This window comes from Manis pentadactyla, chromosome 11, assembly GCF_030020395.1.
Source record: "Manis pentadactyla isolate mManPen7 chromosome 11, mManPen7.hap1, whole genome shotgun sequence".
Taxonomy (NCBI): Eukaryota; Metazoa; Chordata; class Mammalia; order Pholidota; family Manidae; genus Manis; species Manis pentadactyla.
The window spans coordinates 15,014,974-15,036,150 of NC_080029.1; the positions used below are offsets into that span (position 1 = coordinate 15,014,974).

The 21,177-nt window shown below is 35.1% G+C and overlaps 1 protein-coding gene across 12 annotated transcripts in view; it reads left to right on the top strand.

Moving 5' to 3' along the window:
• EML5 (EMAP like 5) overlaps positions 1-21,177 on the top strand; it is a 151,838-nt gene that overhangs the window by 78,107 nt on the left and 52,554 nt on the right. For all 12 annotated transcript variants that reach the window (XR_008992419.1, XR_008992420.1, XM_036882368.2 and 9 more), the window contains exons 15-21: positions 8,752-8,857; positions 10,238-10,331; positions 11,280-11,380; positions 13,559-13,761; positions 14,364-14,475; positions 15,557-15,684; positions 18,655-18,796. Coding sequence is in view for 10 of the 12 variants with exons in the window: in XM_036882368.2 (XP_036738263.2) it covers positions 8,752-8,857; positions 10,238-10,331; positions 11,280-11,380; positions 13,559-13,761; positions 14,364-14,475; positions 15,557-15,684; positions 18,655-18,796 (886 nt within the window). In the remaining 2 variants the exon portion in view is untranslated. The remainder of the gene's footprint in view (positions 1-8,751; positions 8,858-10,237; positions 10,332-11,279; positions 11,381-13,558; positions 13,762-14,363; positions 14,476-15,556; positions 15,685-18,654; positions 18,797-21,177) is intronic.

A 21,177-nucleotide genomic window follows, 5' to 3' on the forward strand; every position in this document is an offset into this window, starting at 1 on the left:
CAGAAAGTCTAAACAGACCAATTATCAGCAAAGAAATTGAAGTGGTAATCAAAAAACTACCCAAGAGCAAAACCCCTGGGCCAGATGGATTTACCACAGAATTTTATCAGACATACAGAGAAGACATAATACCCATTCCCTTTAAAGTTTTCCAAAAAATAGAAGAGTTTGGAATACTTCCAAACTCATTCTATGAAGCCAGCATCACTCTAAAACCAAAACCAGGCAAAGACCCCACCAAAAAAGAAAATTACAGACCAATATCCCTGATGAACATAGATGCAAAAATACTCAACAAAATATTAGCAAACCAAATTCAAAAATACATCAAGAGGATCATACACCATGACCAAGTGGGATTCATCTCAGGGATGCAAGGATGGTACAACATTTGAAAATCCATTAACATCATCCACCACATAAACAAAAAGGACAAAAACCACATGATCATCTCCGTAGATGCTGAAAAAGCATTCGACAAAATTCAACATCCATTCATGATAAAAACTCTCAGCAAAATGGGTATAGAGGGCAAGTACCTCAACATAATAAAGGCCATGTATGATAAACCCACAGACAACATCCTACGTAACAGCGAGAAGTCAAAAGCTTTTTCTCTAAGATTGGGAACAAGACAGGGATGCCCACTCTCCCCACTGTTATTCAACCTAGTAGTGCAGGTCCTAGCCACGGCAATAAGACAAAACAAGGAAATACAGGGAATCCAGATTGATAAAGAAGTTAAGCTGTCACTATTTGCAGATGACATGATATCAACATAAAAAACCTTACAGACTCCACTCCAAAACTACTAGAACTAATGTCTGAATTCAGCAAAGTTGCTGGATACAAAATTAATACACAGAAATCTGTGGCTTTCCTATACACTAACAATGAACTAACATAAAGAGAAATCAGGAAAACAATTCCATTCACAATTGCATCAAAAATAATAAAATACCTAGGAATAAACCTAACCAAGGAAGTGAAAGACCTATACCCTTAAAACTACAAGACACTCTTAAGAGAAATTAAAGAGGACACTAACAAATGGAAACTCATCCCATGCTCTTGGGTAGGAAGAATTAATATTGTCAAAATGGCCATCCTTCCCAAAGCAATCTACAGATTCAATGCAATCCCTATCAAATGACCAACAACATTCTTCAACAAACTGGAACAAATAGTTCAAAAATTCATATGGAACCACCAAAGACCCTGAATACCCAAAGCAATCCTGAGAAGGAAGAATAAAGTGTGAGGGATCTCGCTCCTCAACTTCAAGCTCTGCTACAAAGCCACACTAATCAAGACAATTTGGTACTGGCACAAGAATAGACCCATAGACCAGTGGAACAGAATAGAGACTCCAGACGTTAACCCAAACATATATGGTCAATTAATATATGATAAAGGAGTCATGGACATACAATGGGGAAATGACAGCCTCTTCAGCAGTTGGTGTTGGCAAAACTGGACAGCTACATGTAAGAGAATGAAACTGGATCATTGTCTAACCCCATACACAAAAGTAAATTTGAAATGGATCAAAGACCTGAATGTAAGTCATGAAACCATAAAACTCTTAGAAAAAAACATAGCAAAAATCTCTTGGACATAAACATGAGCGACATCTTCGTGAACATATCTCCCTGGGCAAGGGAAACAAAAACAAAAATGAACAAGTGGGACTATATCAAGCTGAAAAGCTTCTGTACAGCAAAGGACACCATGAATAGAACAAAAAGGCATCCTACAGTATGGGAGAATATATTCATAAATGACAGATCCAATAAAGAGCTGACATCCAAAATATATAAAGAGCTCACACACCTCAACAAACAAAAAGCAAATAATCCAATTAAAAAATGGGCAGAGGAGCTGAACAGACAGTTCTCCAAAGAAAAAAATTCAGATGGCCAACAGACACATGAAAAGATGCTCCACATTGCTTATCATCAGAGAAATGCAAATTAAAACCACAATGAGATATCACCCCACACCAGTAAGGATTGCCGCCATCCAAAAGGCAAACAACAACAAATGTTGGCGAGGACGTGGGGAAAGGAACCCTCCTACACTGCTGGTGGGAATGTAAATTAGTTCAACCATTATGGAAAGCAGTATGGAGATTCCTCAAAAAGCTCAAAATAGAAATACCATTTGACCCAGGAATTCCACTTATAGGAATTTACCCTAAGAATGCAGCAGCCCAATTTGAAAAAGACAGATGCACCCCTATGTTTATCACAGCACTATTTACAATAGCCAAGAATTGGAAGCAACCTAAATGTCCATCGATAGATGAATGGATAAAGAAGATGTGGTACATATACACAACGGAATACTACTCAGCCATAAGAAAAGGGCAAATCCAATCATTTGCAGCAACATGGATGGAGCTGGAGGGTATTATGCTCAGTGAAACAAGCCAAGCGGAGAAAGAGAAATACCAAATGATTTCACTTATCTGTGGAATGTAAGAACAAAGGAAAAACTGAAGGAAGAAAACAGCAGCAGAATCACAGAACCCAAGAATGGACTAACAGGTACCAAAGGGAAAGGGACTGGGGAGGAAGGGTGGGTAGGGAGGGATAAGGGGGGGAGAAGTAGGGGGGTATTAAGATTAGCATGCATGGGGGGGTAGGAGAAAAGGGAGGGCTGTACAACACAGAGAAGGCAAATAGTGATTCTACAACATTTTGCTATGCTGATGGCCAGTGACTGTAATGGGGTTTGTGGGGTGGACTTCATGAAGGGAGGAGGTTAGTAAACATAATGTTTGTCATGTAATTGTAGATTCATGATACCAAAATAAAAAACAGGATTGTGGCAGGAAAAAAAAAACGATATATCCACTCATATGTTTACTGCAGCATTGTTTATAATAGCCAAGATATAGAAGCAACCGAACTGTCCACCAATAGATGAATGAATAAAAAGCATAAATTAAAAAAATTAGAGTATTCTTCATAAGAAATAAACAAATCCTACCATTTACAACGACATAGATAAGCTGGAAGATATTATGCTCAGTGAAATAAGCCATTTCGGAGAAGAGCAAGTACCAAATGATTTCCCTCTTTTGTGGAGTATAAGAATGAAGCAAAACTGAAGGAAGAAAACAGCAGCAGACTCACAGACTCCAAGAAGGGGCTAGTGGTTACCAAAGGGGAGGGGTGGGGGAGGATGGATGGGGAGGGAGGGTCAAGGGAATTAAGGGGTATTATGATTGGCACACATGGTGTCGGGGGAAGCACAAAGAAGACAAGTAGTGACTCTGGCACCTTACTACACTGATGGGCAGTGACTGCAATGGGGTATGGGGGAGACTCAATATGGGTTAATGTAGTAACCACATTGTTCTTCATGTGAAACCTTCATAAGAGTGTATATCAATAATACCTTAATAAAAAAAATTAGAGTATTCCTGAAGTATTTTATCTGAGTGTTTTGAAATTTAGATGACAAATCTAAATGATATTTTGTTTTGTTTGTTGGAGAATAGAGTACAAATAATGCTCCTTTGTCAGGAACTGTGATCATAATTGGAAGTGAAAGAAGCTGAAAGAAACTTAAACTTGGCAACTTATTTATGTATTTCAACTTGAATATCTTGACTGATTGTACCATAATTTGGAAATTTTAATTCAGCAAATATTTGTTGAGTGCTTCCTATTTGAAGTATTAAGTGCTGTGAGGAAATACAAAATAGCTCAGATGGTATTTCTATGTTTAGTTTTTTGAGGAACCTCCATACTGGTTTCCACAGCCGTTGCACCAATTTGCAGTCCCACCAACACTGTAGGAGGGTTCCTATTTCTCCACACCCTCGCCAGCATTTGTTTCTTTTCTTTTGGATAGTGGTCATCATCCATTTCAACTGGCATAAGGTGATATCTCATTATGGTTTTAATTTTCATTTCCTCAGTGTTTAGTGATGTGGAGCATCTTTTCATGTGCCTGTTGGCCGTTTGTATTTCTTCTTTGGAGAAGTGTCTATTGAGGTCCTCCACCCATTTTTTGAATGGGTTATTTGTTTTTTGGGTGTTGAGGCATATGAATTCTTTGTTATTTTGGATGTTAACCCCCTATCAGATAAGTCATTTACGAATATATTCTCCCTTTACTGTAGGTTCACTGTAGTCTTGTTCATTTTTTAAAATACCATTTGACCCAGTAATTCCACTTCTAGGAATTTACCTGAAGAAAACAAAATTCCTAATTCAAAAAGATATATGCACCCCTGTCTTCATGACCGCACTGTTTGCAATAACCAAAATATGGAAGCAACCTAAGTGTCTATCAGGAGATGAATAGATAAAGAAGATGTGGTACATATACACAATGGAATATTATTGAGCCATAAAAAGAAAAGAAATACTGCCATTTGCAACAACATGGATGGATCTAGAGGGTATCATGCTCAGTGAAATAAGCCAGGCAGAGAAAGACAAATACCATATTATTTCACTTATTTGTGGAATATAAAAACAAAGCAAAACAGAAGGAACAAAACAGTGTTAGACTCATAGATACTGAGAAGTGACTAGTGGTTACCGAGGGGGAGGGAGAGGGAGGCAGTTGAACTACTGTGATGTACATTTGATGAAAATAATAAAAAAAGGTAACTCAGACTGGCTACCACTATCAAGAGCTCGTAGTCTAGTATAAGAGTTTGTTGCTGGGCAGCCACATCTGTTGAGATGTCTCCTATGCCCTAGGCAAAACCTCAACCCAAACTGCAGAGGGCTCTTGACTCTTGACTAGAAAAGAATTCTTCATCAGATTGAACAAGTGCCAGCAAGAAAGGAAATCATTAAAACAAAAGTGAAAGCAAATGTCAGCAGCTGTGCAGGCAGTAGAACGCAAGGAAGAGCAGAGGGAGAAAAGGGAAGTTCATTCAACTCCTGCTCGGCATAAGGCAAATCCCTTGTCAACTCCTAAAACCAGGGTTACCTGGCATCCAATGTCTGCTTGATCTGTATTACATGGGAATTATATTCCTACCACCCCAGTATTTGGGGGAGCTGCAGAGTACTTGATGGAGTGAGATTGTATTTTAGAACTTCTACTTCCTTACTGAAATAAAACAGGGAGAGAGAAAAGGATTGTGTTAAGACTAGAATGCTGAGTGAAATAGCGAAATGACAGACACCACTGGAGGTGGAGTTTGGTGAGTTCTTTATTGTGAGAAAGAATTCAGAGACAGGTGCAATAGGCTTATGCAGAAAAAAAGTTTATTCGGTACGACAGTGCACACTCAGATGGGAGTGTGAGCAACCACAGAGAGGAGGTGCCTTAAGAGTTCAGGGTTGGGGTTTTATAGGGCCTTTTGGTAGGGGTCTGCATAAGACGTGATGTATACAGGTGATTAATAATTCCTTTAAATTTTGTCTGAAGAATAGGGTTATTTAGGTGACTGTGTTGATCCAGCATTCTTTACCCAGGTAGGTTCATTTACACTGCAGAGGTCTATCTCTCCTCCTGGTCACAAAGTTAGTTAATTGATTAAGGGGCTGGAAGAAGAGGAAAAACAGCATATAGATTAAGTTAAAGAATAAGATGAGTCATTTTCTCAGGCTAAGTAGATTTTACGGTGGCATGACCCTTGTTCCTTTTCCCTGCTTTACCTCAAGTTGGATGAATTTCTGTATACATATAATTCACTAAAAATATAATCATTTAGATGTCTTGTGGGTAGCTCATATTCAGCATGTCTAAAATGGGAAGAAATGGGATTAAGCTTCTAAGATGCTACCAGAGTTGGGTCCTTGGTCTCCTTGCGAGAAAGAATTCAAGAATAGATGGAGAAGAGCCATTGACCATTAAGAGTTGGTTTGGAGATTTGGAGTTGAAAAGAAGGACCCAGAGAGTTGGGGCATGAGCAGACCCAGAGGGGATCATTCAGAAGGAACAATAAGGAGCTTTTGAAGCATATTCACTAAGTGGGATTAGGTTTCAAAGGGAACTGGGGGAGTCTTCTTGGAGTTTGGGCTTGCTCCATCCTCACGTTGGGTGGAGGGACTTTTGACTATATTTGATCCATATTGGTACTGTTGTGGTACAGGAGGTATGATTTCTCCTCCATGTTGGAACTAGTTATTTATATTCTCATTCCATCTCCCAAGAGAACAGCTAACACGGAATTTGTAGAATATAAGTAAGCATAATAGTGAACACCGGCCAGAGGCCCCTTGTCCCCTTCCCCATCCCTGCTCATGTCTGGCTATCTACGTACTATAACTCCTCATCCTCATGTGCTTCCTACTTAGAACATGGCACTGTATCAACATGGTTGTCTAAGCCTGAGAATCAAGCCTTGTTTTCCTTTGCTTTTTATAGCCAGTCGGTTTCGAGTTACATACATTTGCCCTGAATATAGCTTGATACTCTATGCTGACTATATCTCTGCTTAGCTGTTTTCCTTAGATCTTACTTTATCTCTACTGGCAATTCAGTACTTCATAATTTCTAATCTTTTGGTATAACCAACCAGCAGGTCTCCTGCCTTCAGTTTTTTCCTTATTCACTAGTAGTCTTTCTTTTCTTCAGTGTTTATTAGCTTTTAGGCTAATGTCTAAGCTTATTAGCATGCCATTCAAGACATTTAACCTAGCCTAACTCCAAATTCCTCTTTTATCTTTTACCATTCACCTTATAAACTATGCTCCTACCTTCTGAACTATTTAGAATTTGTTCAACATGTATAATGCTGTTTCATATCTTTTGCTTAGTTGCCTCTCTTGGAAAATTTTTCCTCTCCACTTCTATTCAACCCTCCAACTTCCTCTTAATTCCTACTCCTCCTTGTAAGATGTAGGTTACATAACATATCTGAGAACTTGCCTCACCTCTCCCTTCTCCCCGCATCCCTGACTGACATGCCCCAAGGGTGCTCTAATAACACTGTTATTACTTCAGCTAGCCCTAAATGTGGTGTTTACATCCAAACTCCTCTGCTTATTAGCTGTGGGAAGATTACCTGATCTCTCTATGCCTCAGTTTCCACATCTTTTTAAAGTAAGGGTACTGTCAGTGCCTAACTCACAGAGCTGTGATTGTTGGATGAGTCGGTCCTTGTAAAGTGTTTAGAACAATTTCTGGGACATAAGGGAGTTCTCAGTAAATGTTAGTCTTCATCATCATCATAATTTCCATGAGATGTCCAGTAGGCAATTAAAAATATAAGTCTTCAATACAGAAGAAAAGTTTAACTGTTAGATAGTAGAAGTTGGGAGTCATTTGTTAATTTAACCATTGAAACTGGGGTAAGATACCTCAGGGCAAGAATGAAAAGACCAGAGAATTAAAGACAGAATCTTGGGGATATTTGAGTTTATGGAATGAGTGATGAAACTGTGAAGGGGACTCAGTAGGAAGAGTCAAGGAGACCCGAGAAAGAGAGTGGTATTGTGAAGTTACTGAAGTATCAAACTCTGCTGAAGTTAAATAGAACGAAAAAACTTGATGGTCACGTAACATATTGCTTAATAACTTAGTGAAATACTAGCTGATTGCAGTGTTGTTTTTGTTATGTCTTTATATAAAACCAATCTTAAAATTAACTATAATTGGCAGCTCTATTATTTCAGGAGTTGTCTTTATAGGCAAGGTTACTATATGGCTTTATCCTTATAGTTAAAGAAAGTGATTACTTGACTCTAAGGGAATAGTCAATAATGATAGTTTATCTGTGCATTAGTGAACACCATAAACCAAGTTAAAAAATAAGCAATAGAGCACTGCAGTAAAATGTCCATTCAGAATCTTGCTTGGTGCTTTAACTCCTCTGTATCTTTGTTAATACCATTATCCTAGCCTAGAATATGTTTGCTTGCTTCTCTTTTTATCCAAGGCTTTTACTTTCTGAAGGCTCAGGTCAACTATCATCTCTTCTATGAAGATTTTCTCTACAATCTTTTCATTTACATTAAGTGTGTATAACCAGATGTTCTTATTTAACTGTAAATATCTTGTTTTCCCAAATAGTGTGCAAAATTGACCTGAATATATTAGTGCTCTTTGTATCTAACTTAAGAACACTACCAATAATAGGTACTCAGTAAGCATTATTTTTATTAAGTATAGGATAAGATTTAGGAGTCATAATAAGCCAGGCGGAGAAAGACAAGTACCAAATGATTTCATTCATTTGTGGAGTATAACAACAAAGCAAAACTGAAGGAACAAAACAGCAGACTCACAGAACTCAAGAATGGACTAGCAGTTACCAAAGGGAAGGAAGTGGGGAGGGTGGGGAGGGCGGGAAGAAGAAGGGGATTAAAGGGCATTATGATTAACACACATAATGTAGGGGGTCATGGGGAAGGCAGTATAGCACAGAGAAGACAAGTAGTGACTCTGTAGCATCTTACTATGCTCATGGACAGTGACTGCAGTGGGATGTGGTGGGGGGACTTGATAATGTGGGTGAATGTGGTAACCACAATGTTGCTCATGTGAAACTTTTGTGAGATTGTATATCAATGATACCTTAATAAAAAAACAAAAGATACAGGAGTCAAATAAATCTAGAACATTCCCAGAAACACTGAGCCTAGCTTCATTAGCTTTTCAACAAATGTAAGAAAAAAAGTAACAATATACAGTATGCTTTGTATTTTTTATTTGACAAAGGTTTATAGCAAAAGACAGAGGCTGTAAAACTCCTGTTTTATTTCCTTTAATAACTATGAAAATAAATTATTTAATCATATAAAATGATTTTTATAATTCTCTGTTTTTTAGGTAGGTAGGGATCCTTCAATTCACATATGGGATACAGAGACCATTAAACCATTGTCGATATTAAAGGGCTACCACCAATGTGGTGTCTGTGCTGTTGATTTTTCAGGTAAGGCTGTTTTCTGGCCTAGTAAAAATAATCAAAATGCAGAGGCAATACATAGCATTTCACTCTAAATCAGTGTTGCCTAAATTTTTCATTTAGCTATGACATTCATAATTTTTATCAAATGTGTATACTGTTGTCCTAACAAATAAGAGTTATGAAAAATGTGGGTTTGCTGGCTGGTTTATAATTATAATTTAATGGGTATAATTTTTAATACTAATATAAATATGTTTACAATTTTAAATGTCTATGTAACATCTAAAATCGTCTGAATTACCACTAGTGGTATATATCTCCCACCTGGGAAAACCTTAATCTCACTTAATGTTTTACAGTCCCAGAGTAAACTTTGAAAATGTTTAGGGTGAAAGCTAAGAAAGAAGGAGGTGAGAACTGAAATAATTTGTTTTATAACAGTTCTATGAAGTGACAATTTCAAGCTGTTTTACCAAAATAATTTCAGATCATCTTAGCTCTTTGATGTATATTTAAAAGTTTAACAACTGTACATAGATTTACAATCAAACCTAGGCTGTGGATCAGGAAGAGGAGGGAAAAATACCACTAATAGAGAATTTTATATTAAGACACAATAGTAAATTTATATTTTCTGCTCTGACTGAAGTGATAGTGAATTATTCATAGTAGAGTTTTGGGGGAAAATAAGTATATACACATTTAGGGATCTACTGAAAGTCAAGAAACAAGAAAATGAATAGCAAACTAAGGGAGATGACAAGAAAAATACCACTAGTATTAATAACGAACTGATTGAGGTTTGCAAAAAGTATGGCAGTGACAAGGGTTCTGCTGTAGTTTGAGCCTTTATAACCTAAATGTGTACACACCTCTCAGCATGACTGACTTAATGATTTGTCTAATACATTCATTACCTGTTGCTTGATAATATGACTAAAATAATTGACCACTAAAAACAGTCATATTAGTGGCAATACATAGCTGTAACCTACATCTTTTCATTTGATTAATTTTTCATAATCACTGAGAGTTCTTACCATAATAGAGTTCTTATGATAAATTTAATTGAAGTAAAGCTTTTCTTCCTTCTTTCTGAGTTTTTCCTTTCCTTCTTATTTTTTATATTTTCTTACCTTCTTTCTTTCCCCTATCCCAATCTGGTAGATAGATAAGGAAAATGAAGTCAGAACAAATGTCAGCAGATTTGGTTAGATATGCTGAGAAACTGTTCTCCCCAGCCCCTTATAAATCCTGCTTCTTTTTATAGCTGTATGAATGCCTAGCATTTAACATTATTTTATAAAATCTTAAATATGGTGCTGTGGTTTTAGAATATGTACTGAATATGTTTCATCTTCTGAACATTAATGGTCCGTATAATTTCTCTAATTAATTTCATAGCGGATGGGAAACGGTTGGTTTCAGCTGGAATAGATGATAGCCACTCTGTTGTGCTTTGGGACTGGAAGAAAGGAGAGAAACTTTCTATAGCAAGGTAAGGAAAAAACTTGATATATCATTGGCAAAATACTGAAATTACTTCAGTCTTAAAATTTTTTTGATTAAAATAGTTTTGAGATCAAACAAACATGTAACTTTTTAATTGCTTCCATCCTTATTATCAAGGTTAAGACAAATGATTTCTAGACTTATCTGTAGATTTATCCCCTGTGAACCCACTTTTTATTATTGCTGTAATATGACATTGGAAATAGCTATTACCTAAAACTTCCATTTATAAGTAGAGTGGATTCAGCTATATAGCTGTTATATAGCCATGGAAAGTGTGGTAAAATGCTCACATATATTTGAGTGAAAGAAGACAAATACACAGCACATATATCACAAAGAAACAATAGGTTATTTTTATTTTCAATGTTTTTTCATTCGTTAAATTTTTTATAATGAGCATGTATTATTTTTGTAATAAATATTGACAATTGCTTTAAAGAGAAAATAGTCAACAGTGTCAGAAACTATTTTTTAACTTCTTATTCCTTAAAGTGAGACATTAATGCACTTTAGAAAGATAAATGCTTTTTTCAGATTATTTGGACAATGCCCAAATAAAAGGCAGTTTAAGAGGAACTTTGTATTTGGAAAGGCTATATTAAGCTCTAACAAAGGATTAAAATTCTTTTTCTTTAACTCATTCATGCCACAAATAACATTTCCTATGCACAGTGCTATAGTAGGTACTGTCAAAAAGAAGGTCAGTTCTCATTGTTTCTATCTTCCAAGACTCTGTTGAGAAGAGTTATTAATAAATTCAAATAGTGATGAAATAGCAATATCACAAATGCATGATTACATAGTCCAAATTTGAGAGACAAGTGGACCAACACTCATTCATGGAGCAATCAGGATTGGGTATGGATTAGCCAAAAGATTGTTACAGAAGAGATTTACCTTCCGAGTTAAAACATTTTGGTATTTATTTCAGAGGAAGTAAAGATAAGATTTTTGTTGTAAAGATGAACCCCTACGTGCCTGATAAATTAATTACAGCTGGAATTAAACACATGAAATTTTGGCATAGAGCAGGTAAGGAAATGCTTCTTTTTACTCCTATGAACTTAAAGAAATTATTTCTTTTAAAAGTGATTTAGCTAAGTGTAGTGTGATGTTGTACACTGGATCCTAGAACAGAAAAAGACAACAGATGAAATCTGAATGAAGTCTGAAGTTCAGTTAATAGTAATGTATCAAACATGTTGGTTTTTAGTTTTGACAAATAGTCTATAGTAACATAAGATGTTAACACTGGGGAAACTGGGAGAGGCATATACAAGAACAGTTTGTTATTTTTGCATCTTTTATGAAAATCTAAAAGTATCCGAAATAAAAAGTTAGTTTTTTTAAGTGATACACAGTTGGTACATTTTAAACAAATGCAAGATTTATTTTATCATTTACTGGCCGCACTGGTGTAGTATTCATAATTGTAAAGGGATTTAGTTTTAACTTATGGGATTAATCAAGTGATGTCTAAATTCCTTCTGTTAAAGAAATGTTTTTGTAGTATAAACTGAAAATTAAAAATTTTGTAAAAATTCTTTATATTCTGTAAAATGATATAAAAATGGAATGTTATATTCCTTTAGTCACTTGTAACTAATAATAAATTAGTAACTGTGGGAGAAATTCACACTTAAAATAAGAAATGTCTCTTTTCTAAATAGAATAGTAGTATTCTTATAACCTCCAAAATTTTGATATCAAAGTCTCAGTTAAATCTTTCAGGTAAAACTGTAAGTGTAGAAAGAAGTGAAACTTCTTAGAAAAGAATAGGCTCAGTGAAAACATTTGCCAAGATCAAGTAACTTTCTTTTTTAAAAAATGTTCTAATATTTTTTTTGAAATATAGTTGACATATAACATTATACAACTTTAAAGTGTACATATTAATTTGATATATTTTAATATCTTGATGATTGACATTGTGATAATTACTACATCTACCATATTACATAATGAACCTTTTTAGTGGTTGAAATCAATAAATTTTAGTCTCAGCAAGTTTGATGATAAAAATACAGTACTTTTTTGTATAATTTCACATATTAAGCGACTTTCAAATTGTAAATTATATATAACATGAATCAGCTTTCAGCTTTAGATTTAATACTTTTTCACAAACTCATCAGATCATAGTGTATATATGCTTAAAGCAGAATTTCATTTTTTATATATTTTTTTATTGAAATCTAGTTGATATATGATATTACATTGGTTTCAAGTATGCAGCATAATGATTCGACAGTTGTATACGTTATTAATACTCACCCCCAACTTAGTGTAGTTACTGTCTGTCAACATATTGACTATATTCTCTGTGCTGTACTTTCAATCTGTGACTAATTCATATTATGATTGAGATTTTGTGTTTCTTTATCCCCTTCACCTATTACACCTACCTGTAACACTCCCTTCCCCAATGGTAACCATCAGTCACTTCTCAGTGACTATGAGTCTATTGCTGTTTTGTTCATTTTGTTTTGTTTAAAAGCAGCATTGTTTTCAATAGCAAAAACTTGGAAGCAACTTAAGTGCCCATTACTAGGAAAATGGACAGACTATTGCTTATAAAATGGAATGTATTATACAATGAGTTTTTTAGAGGTATGTATAAAACTCCATACAAATCTTTAGTGAAAAAGCAAGTTGCAAAAAAATACATAAAGGTGGTTTTTATTTAAAAAATTTCTTTAAACATAAAAAAGTAATATAACATTGCCTAAGCATTCATAAATAAATAGCAACATATGTATAAAGGAATACATGAGAATAATCAACATCACATTCAGAATAGTAGTGGGTGAAGAGAGGAGATGAGGTTGGCATCACATTTCAGTTGTTTTAGTAACTTTAAGGTGATCGTGGATTTATTATAGGTGTTCATTATATTGAATTTTATACCTTTTTCTTAAATATTTCATAATAAAAATTTTGAAAAACAACCAAAAGTGTGGAGGACTGATTAAAACTAACATAGTATATGTTTTTGTTTTTTCAAAAAGCTATGGGCTAAAAGCAGCTGTGATACAGCTGTGTCAGCCAGGCGGAGTGTTGCCCAAGACACTGACTGGGAGATGCACATTCTTCCTTAACTGTCCTTACTGTTTCATGTCTATTTAAACAACAACAGCAGAAAAAATTGTATTGCTTTATAACTTTATACATTTTGAAAGTGGTACTTTTGCAATATTTTTTATGAACCAGGGGGAGGATTGATTGGAAGAAAAGGCTACATAGGCGCACTGGGGAAAAATGACACAATGATGTGTGCAGTATATGGATGGACTGAAGAGATGGCTTTTTCTGGAACATCCGCAGGAGATGTGTGTATCTGGAGAGACATCTTTCTTGTAAAAACAGTTAAAGCACATGATGGGCCAGTGTTCAGTATGCATGCATTGGAAAAAGTAAGTAACCTGAAGATATTTTAAGTTAAACACAACTTGATCATGGAATGTAGAGAATTTTCACATGCAAAGTAACATTGTCTTTCTACTTATCTGAGTCACCCAGTAATAATCTGTAGACTAGAGTCTTCCTGACCTTGTTTTATTCCTCCTTTCAAACTCCTGAACCCAGAATGAAATCAATTTGCTATTTTAAAAAAGTTTAATATTTATTTATCACTTACTATGTGTCAAAATAGTTTTAGTGCTTTATATATTATCACCATATCCTGTGAGGTAGATACTGTTACTATCCTCTCTTTGAAGGAATTATGAAGCTTTCAAGAGAATATGTGTACATTGCTGAAAGTGGTGGAGCTACTTATGATTCCAAATTACAAACTGTGTTAAGTTCTGTCCCTATCGTAGAATGTTTAGTGTCACTGTATTTCTGTAAATTTCATGGTGATGTTTAAACAAACATCATGATTCTTGTGCTAATTTCTGTACTATATAGGATACAACTTTTGGCTATAAATATTCTTTCTTCTAGAGTTTTTTCAATGCAAAGGTTATTTTTAAAATACTTAGATCTTTATTAACTTGACCTTTTACTCTCATAGGGATTTATAACTGGAGGAAAGGATGGTGTAGTAGCTCTTTGGGACGACTCCTTTGAAAGATGTCTCAAGACCTATGCTATAAAAAGAGCTGCATTGGCCCCAGGATCTAAAGGTGAATTGAGATTTAATTTAGTTTGTAGTATGAAAGATTAATTGCTCATTAACATGCATGTCACTGAACTGGTGCACATGGAATATATTTTTTCTTTTTTATTAGACATCAGAGTTGAATGGGAGAAGCCATTTAACTGGATGCCAAAATCTTTGCCATCTGTTCAAAAATCTATGTTCCGTGATACACATGTTAAAATGTTAACCGAGTGCATGATTACTATTAATTTTTAAGATTTTTAATTTTTCAAAAAAATTGCCATGTGACTGCACATTTCAAACCTCAGGAATTTGTTCTCATACTTGGCATTTTGTTTCACCTTGTTGTTTTATTGACCCAGCCTAACCTTGCAGACCCTTATTCCTTTTACCCTTTCTCTCAGTGCTTTAAGGCACTGCATCACACTCTTTCTGACCCTCTAGATCTTTCTATGTACTTTTACTTGGCCTTCGATGTGTCCTTTCTCCTCCTTCTGCTCTCTCCAATAACTTGACCTTATACACATTTTTCAAATCTCATGTTATTGCTTCTAGGATAATTTCTTCCACTCTCATCCCTGTCCCCCCATGAAAGGTTAGGTTCCCTTTATGCTTCTTTTTCAATATGCTGCTCACAGAACGTCTATTTTCCTCATTGTATGCTCTGTGAAGGCAGGAACTGGCTCTGTCATGTTTACCAATATAGCTCTGAAGCCTGCCTAGGGCACAGTAGGGACAAATGAATTAATCTTAAAATGAATTGAATTAAAATTAATAACTAGAATATTGTACATGTTCTAAGAGGGTCAGGAAGTAGATGAGAGGGGCAAATATAAATAAGAGGAAAAGAAACAGTTGTCAGAATGGTAGAGGGGGATCTGGGATAATGCAGAATGATAAATTGTGGAATAGAGGTGGTACTTTCTTTTGATATTAGTAAATTGAATGAGGAAAATGCAATGCATTTATTAGAATACTTAAAATCTAGGAAAAAGCAACTTTGTAAGGTGATCCTCATTATCAAAATAGCATTATTGGCAATATGTACATCTGTGTGTTATAGTAACTTCATACCTAGAGAACATCTCTATTTAACATTCCAGGTCTTCTCTTGGAAGATAATCCATCTATACGTGCCATATCATTAGGACATGGTCATATTTTAGTTGGCACAAAAAATGGTGAAATACTCGAGGTGGATAAAAGTGGCCCGATAACACTTCTGGTCCAGGTAATTTTAAATATTAATATACCTTTTTTTCCTTTGTGTATAGTGGATTCAATACTTAGCAGCCAAAAGTTGCCAGTGGTGAAAAATGTTAAATTAATTAGGGAAATATTTGTTAATATTAGTATGTACCAAAATTGTTTAATTTAATTATAGCTAAATGAGTAGATATCAGTAGATAAATATACATGTTATTATGTGGAATACCTTGGATATTCAAAAATAGTCTAGAAGTTTTTTGAGAAACTCCCCATGCTAGAAATAAAGATAATATAAAACTATAATAATTAGAAGTGTGGGAATATATGTACACAACAGAAGTGCATATATATACACACACCCACAAAACATGTACAATGTTTGTAGGAGCAGTACTCTATGGATTAGTTTGGGAATTAGTGCCTCTAATATTAAATCTTGTGATCAATGAACATGAGCTCTCTCCATTTATTTAGATCTTTAACTTCTCTCAACAGTTTTATAGTTCTCAGTGTACAAGTTTCATACTAATTTTGTTAAAATAACTGACCTCACTTATTAATTCTAATAGTTTTTTAGTGGATTTTATAGGATTTTCTATATATAAGATTGTGTCATCTGTCAATAGAGATAGTTTCATTTATCCTTTTTCAATCTGGATGCCTGTTAGTTCTCTTTTTCTTACCTAAGTATCTGGGCTGGAACATCCAATACAATGTTGAATAGAAGGAGTGAGAGCAGACATCCTTGTCTTGTTTCTAATTTTAGGGAAGAAGTGTTCAATCTTTCAATTAAGTGCAATGTTAACTGTGGAGTTTTCATAGATGACCTTTATCAGGTTGAAGAACTTTTATTCCTAATATGTTCTGTGTTTTTATCATGAAAGATTGTGTCATTTATCAGAAGCATCTGTATCTCTCGGGATGGTTGTATAGTTTTTGTTTTTTTATTCTATTGATATGGTGTATTACATTAATTCGTTGTAAATTTTAAACCAACCTCGCATTCCTGGCATAAATCCCACTTGCTTGTGGTATTTAATTATTTTACATGTTGGAGTCAGTTTGCTAGTATTTTGTTGAGGATTTTAGCATACATATTTATAAGGGATATTGGTCTGTAGTTTTCTTATGACGACTGTCTGGTTTTACTATAAGGATGATGACTCCATAAAATAATTTGGGAAGTGTTCTCTCCTCTTTGATGGTCTCTTTGTCTGACCACACCCCGCTGTGGAAACTGTGTTAATTGCTGACTGAATACTCTATTATTTTAACATTTCCTGGGAGCATACATTGCTCCACAGACTAAACCAATTCCAATTTAGGCTCCTTAAAAGAGACAGTTCCCTAGATTAGTGTTTGAGATTTGTTCTGACTTAAAACTGCCTCCTCTCAGGTATCTCTGAGATTTCCCTCATTCTCCTGGAAGCCAGCTGGCTTTCAGTTTAGCCTAAATGCCTAATAAGTCTACCAGTCACCTCCCAGTTACCTTTCATCACAATCTCCTTTTTTTTTTTTTTGAGCGCACCTTAAGGCTTGAACTGTTGCACACTGTATAGTAAATAAAGTCAGTTCCTCTGAGAAGAGATTAGGAGCTGTTGTATCACTTGCTTCTCTCTCCAGGAAAGATCTCTTCTCCAAGGCTCTGGAGTTGAGGGTGAGGAAAATAGAGTGCTCATTTCTGAGTTTACTGCTTAGAAGCTGAACCCTGGGGGAGAAGAGGGAGGGGGGGGGGCCTTTGTGGGTTGACATTGAGGCCCCAGTATTCTTAGTGGCACCTCACCCAGTGTAGAGCCTCCATGTTGTAACGGATGGGCAGAAGGGAGCTCCCACCTCTCAGTAGCACTCACTAAGAACTTAGCCTCAATAGCAGGTAGCTGGGGGCATGATTAAAAATTCTGATACTTTGACCACTGCCTCTTCTAAGAAGACAGCCCTCCAACTATGGCTGGGGAGAGAGAGCTCTGTGTTTTTGGTTACATCATTCTGGTGTGGACTTGCCACGCTATGAGTTAGGAAAGGACAGAAAAGGGATGGATTGCAGTTCAGTTACTGCCAAGTCTCACTGTTCTTACCAAATTTTAGCAGATTTTGTTGAGTAAATATTTCTTCATTTGTCGTATCTCCTTGGAACCATGTCCAGAGACTTTAAATGTTTTCTTAAAAAACAATTTTTACTAGTTTCACTGGTGAGCAGGTCTGCAGCACTCCTTATTCTGTCATGCAGGAAGTCGTCTACCCTGTATGGTAATTATTAACATTCCAGGGCAGCCAATTCCTAGTCTCTCCACCCAGTGAATATTTAGGATTTTAAGCTAATTTTAATAGTGTTAACTTTAAAATTAAAACAGTCTGTTATTTTACCAGCAGAAATGGGTTTTTTCGGGAATAGCAGAGAATTGCAGTCTGGTACATGCAAGCTATAGCAGAACTATAGGCATGACCAGAGAACAAAGGAAAGGAAAACTTTTATAGAGGAAGGTGCTGAGTTAGGAGGCCGTTTCTATGCAAAAAGTCCATTGGAGTAAACTGGGAGTCCCATGTATCATGACTTCTCATTGGCCAAGTCGTGACAGTCTCTCACTGGCTGTCCCTCACTGACTGGGCTGTAGCTGGGAGGCAGAAGGTGGAACCTACCTTCCTTCTGCTGGGGGGTAAAGCAGCTAAGACAGTATGGCATCTGTGGTCTTCTGATGGGATCTGAGATTTACGAGAAATGATGAGCGTGAGAGCCTCTGCAAGCCTCCTGATGCCATACAGTGAGGTTTCCCTTCATTACTTTTCACAATAGTAACTTGATTATATTATAATTGTGGTGATAAAGTTGTTACAAAGGTTATTTTAAGTGTATTCCAAAGATAAAGACCAAAGTTTTATTAGATTTATCCATTATCCATTATCTTATCATTAGCATATAACATCACATGGCTTTAGTGTTCTTCTAAATACACATATTTGTAGGTTAAATTGAACTTAACTGTTTTCTCTGTAGGGACACATGGAAGGAGAGGTGTGGGGTTTGGCTGTGCATCCTTACCTGCCCATCTGTGCTACTGTAAGTGATGATAAAACCTTAAGAATATGGGATCTCTCTCCTAGTCATTGTATGTTGGCTGTCCGGAAACTAAAAAAGGGTAAGAGGCTCTAAGATTTGAACAGAGACTAAGTTGTCTCAGTTTTCTAACTTGTGTAAATATAAGAAAACAATAGTATGTATATAAAAAAGACTTTATTTTATATCTGCTTATTCTTGATGCTGTATAAAGAAAATTATTCCCAGTCTTTGCTTTATGGGTCCTCCAATGATTATGCCTATCTTGAGTCAATTTTCAACATCATGTTGGAAGAAAAAATATAGGGAAAAAAATAGGAGCTAAATTGTCTATCCTTTGTGACTATGGATTATATGTAATCCAGAATCAGAAACTAAGAAAAGGGGCTTTAACTTAAAAGAGCATAGCAGAGTTGAGGGGAGGATATTTTGGGATGAAATAGATCTACACACATTTTTAGGAGGAAAATGCAGCTGGTCTGTCAGTGTAGAGAGACAATATTTCAATCATTGGAGCAAGGCTGTTACTGTTAACCCAGGGCAGATGAGGATATACAGATAGTTTCAAATTTCTTAGTAAAGTGGGTAAAGAATGCTATTTTATAGCATGGGGATATTATAGGAGGAGCTCTGGTGTAAGAGTTTGGGAATTATCACTGTAAAAAATGTGACAGAATCAGCAGATGAAGAAAAGGATTGTCTAGCCATAATAAAGGCCAAGTTGAAATTAAGTAACATGAATTTGTAATTCAATCAGTTAATTTATTTTTACTTTCTTCTATTGACTTAAAAGTTATGGAGTCTGTTTTCTTCCTCTAGGGTTACTGTTAAATATTTAACATGGGAACTTAACTAAATATCTGAAGTTAACCACAATCTCTAGAACACTTGAACTCCTGTCACTGTCCTTCATCCCATGTTTTTTAGTAAGGATGTCCTACATTTTCATTCTCTGGTGCTTTTTGTGGGATTTCCCCCCAAAAAATAGAAAGAATTAACAAATATTATTTCAGTAATTCTGTACTTGCACTTTCAACTTGTAGGGTTATAGTAAGATTACAGAACCACAGTCATACCTTTGTGTACACAGAAAACCATGGTGCCAAATATTCTTTTCTTCCCAAGGCCTTAGGAGGTCCTAACCAAATATGCAACTTAGCATAATGCCTTCAAGATCTGTTTGTGTTGTTGCAAATGGCAAAATTTCATTCTTTTTATAATAATATATTGGAATATTATTTTATTACAATAATAAAGTATTGAATAATATTGTATATTATACATGTATATATGTGTGTGTATATGTGTATGTATATATATGTGTATATGTGCTTTTCATTACCCATTCATTTCTTTGCTCATTCATCCATCAGTGGTTGATTTAGGTTGTTTCCATATCTTGGCTATTGTAATGCTTTAATGAATATGGGGTTGCATATATCTTTTGAGTTAGTGTTTTCACTTTCTTCATATAAGTGCCCCAGAGTGGAATTGCTGGATTGTATGGTAGTTTTAATTTTTTGAGGATTTCTCTCTTTTTTTTTTTTTTAAACACACCCCATAAATTGGACATTATTATTGCTTTATGCAGTGTTTAATTTATCTATGCTTATGTTTTTCTTCACCTTTATTTCTTGTATCTTGAACTTTTTTCTTTTATTATCTTTCTTTTAAATATAGTTTTAGAGTTTCTTTAATAAAGATTTGTTGGAAATTCCCTCAGCTTCCTTTGTCTGAACCAGTTGTATACAAAAAATAAGATGGTGGGAATGATTTATCCCAGCAGCAGAAGTGTTTTATCACCGACATTGCAATTCTTAAAAAGCAAACTAATTTTTATTCAGTTTTTTTATTATTGTATTAAAATTCTTGATAAGCAGTGTATGGCCATCTGAGGTGAACTTTTACTACCACCTGCCCATAGCATATATCTAGTCAGAACATGTTTTCATTTTTTACTCATTCTTGAATGCTAATTTAACTGCCTCTGAAGTTCTTACTAAGAGTTTTTATTCCTCTGGTTTCCATTGTTCTCTTTTATTTTGTTTTACAATTCTGTAGTTTAATAACATCATGCATGTATGTGGTTTATTTTTTACTTTTTCTGTTTAGGATTTGTTGTGCTTCCTGAATCTGGATTTATGCCTTGTATAAAACCTGAAAAAGTGTCTACCAGTATTATTGGCTCTTTCTGGGAATAGATCTCTGTGTTGGGTTGTAAAGAAAAGTCATGGTTCTGTGTTTTTGTTTTTAAATATTCTTCTATAATCACTTTTATTTTTACTTTTGTTAATGATTCAAGAGGAAAACAGGTAGATTTTCATAACTTCAAAGGGATATATATGCTTTTATACTGGTTAACTATAGCAAAATTACTGAAGTCGTAATGGTTTATTATAAAACACAGTTATCTCTTTCAAACATTAAGTAAGCAAATACTATTTTCTTCAACAAATCAATATG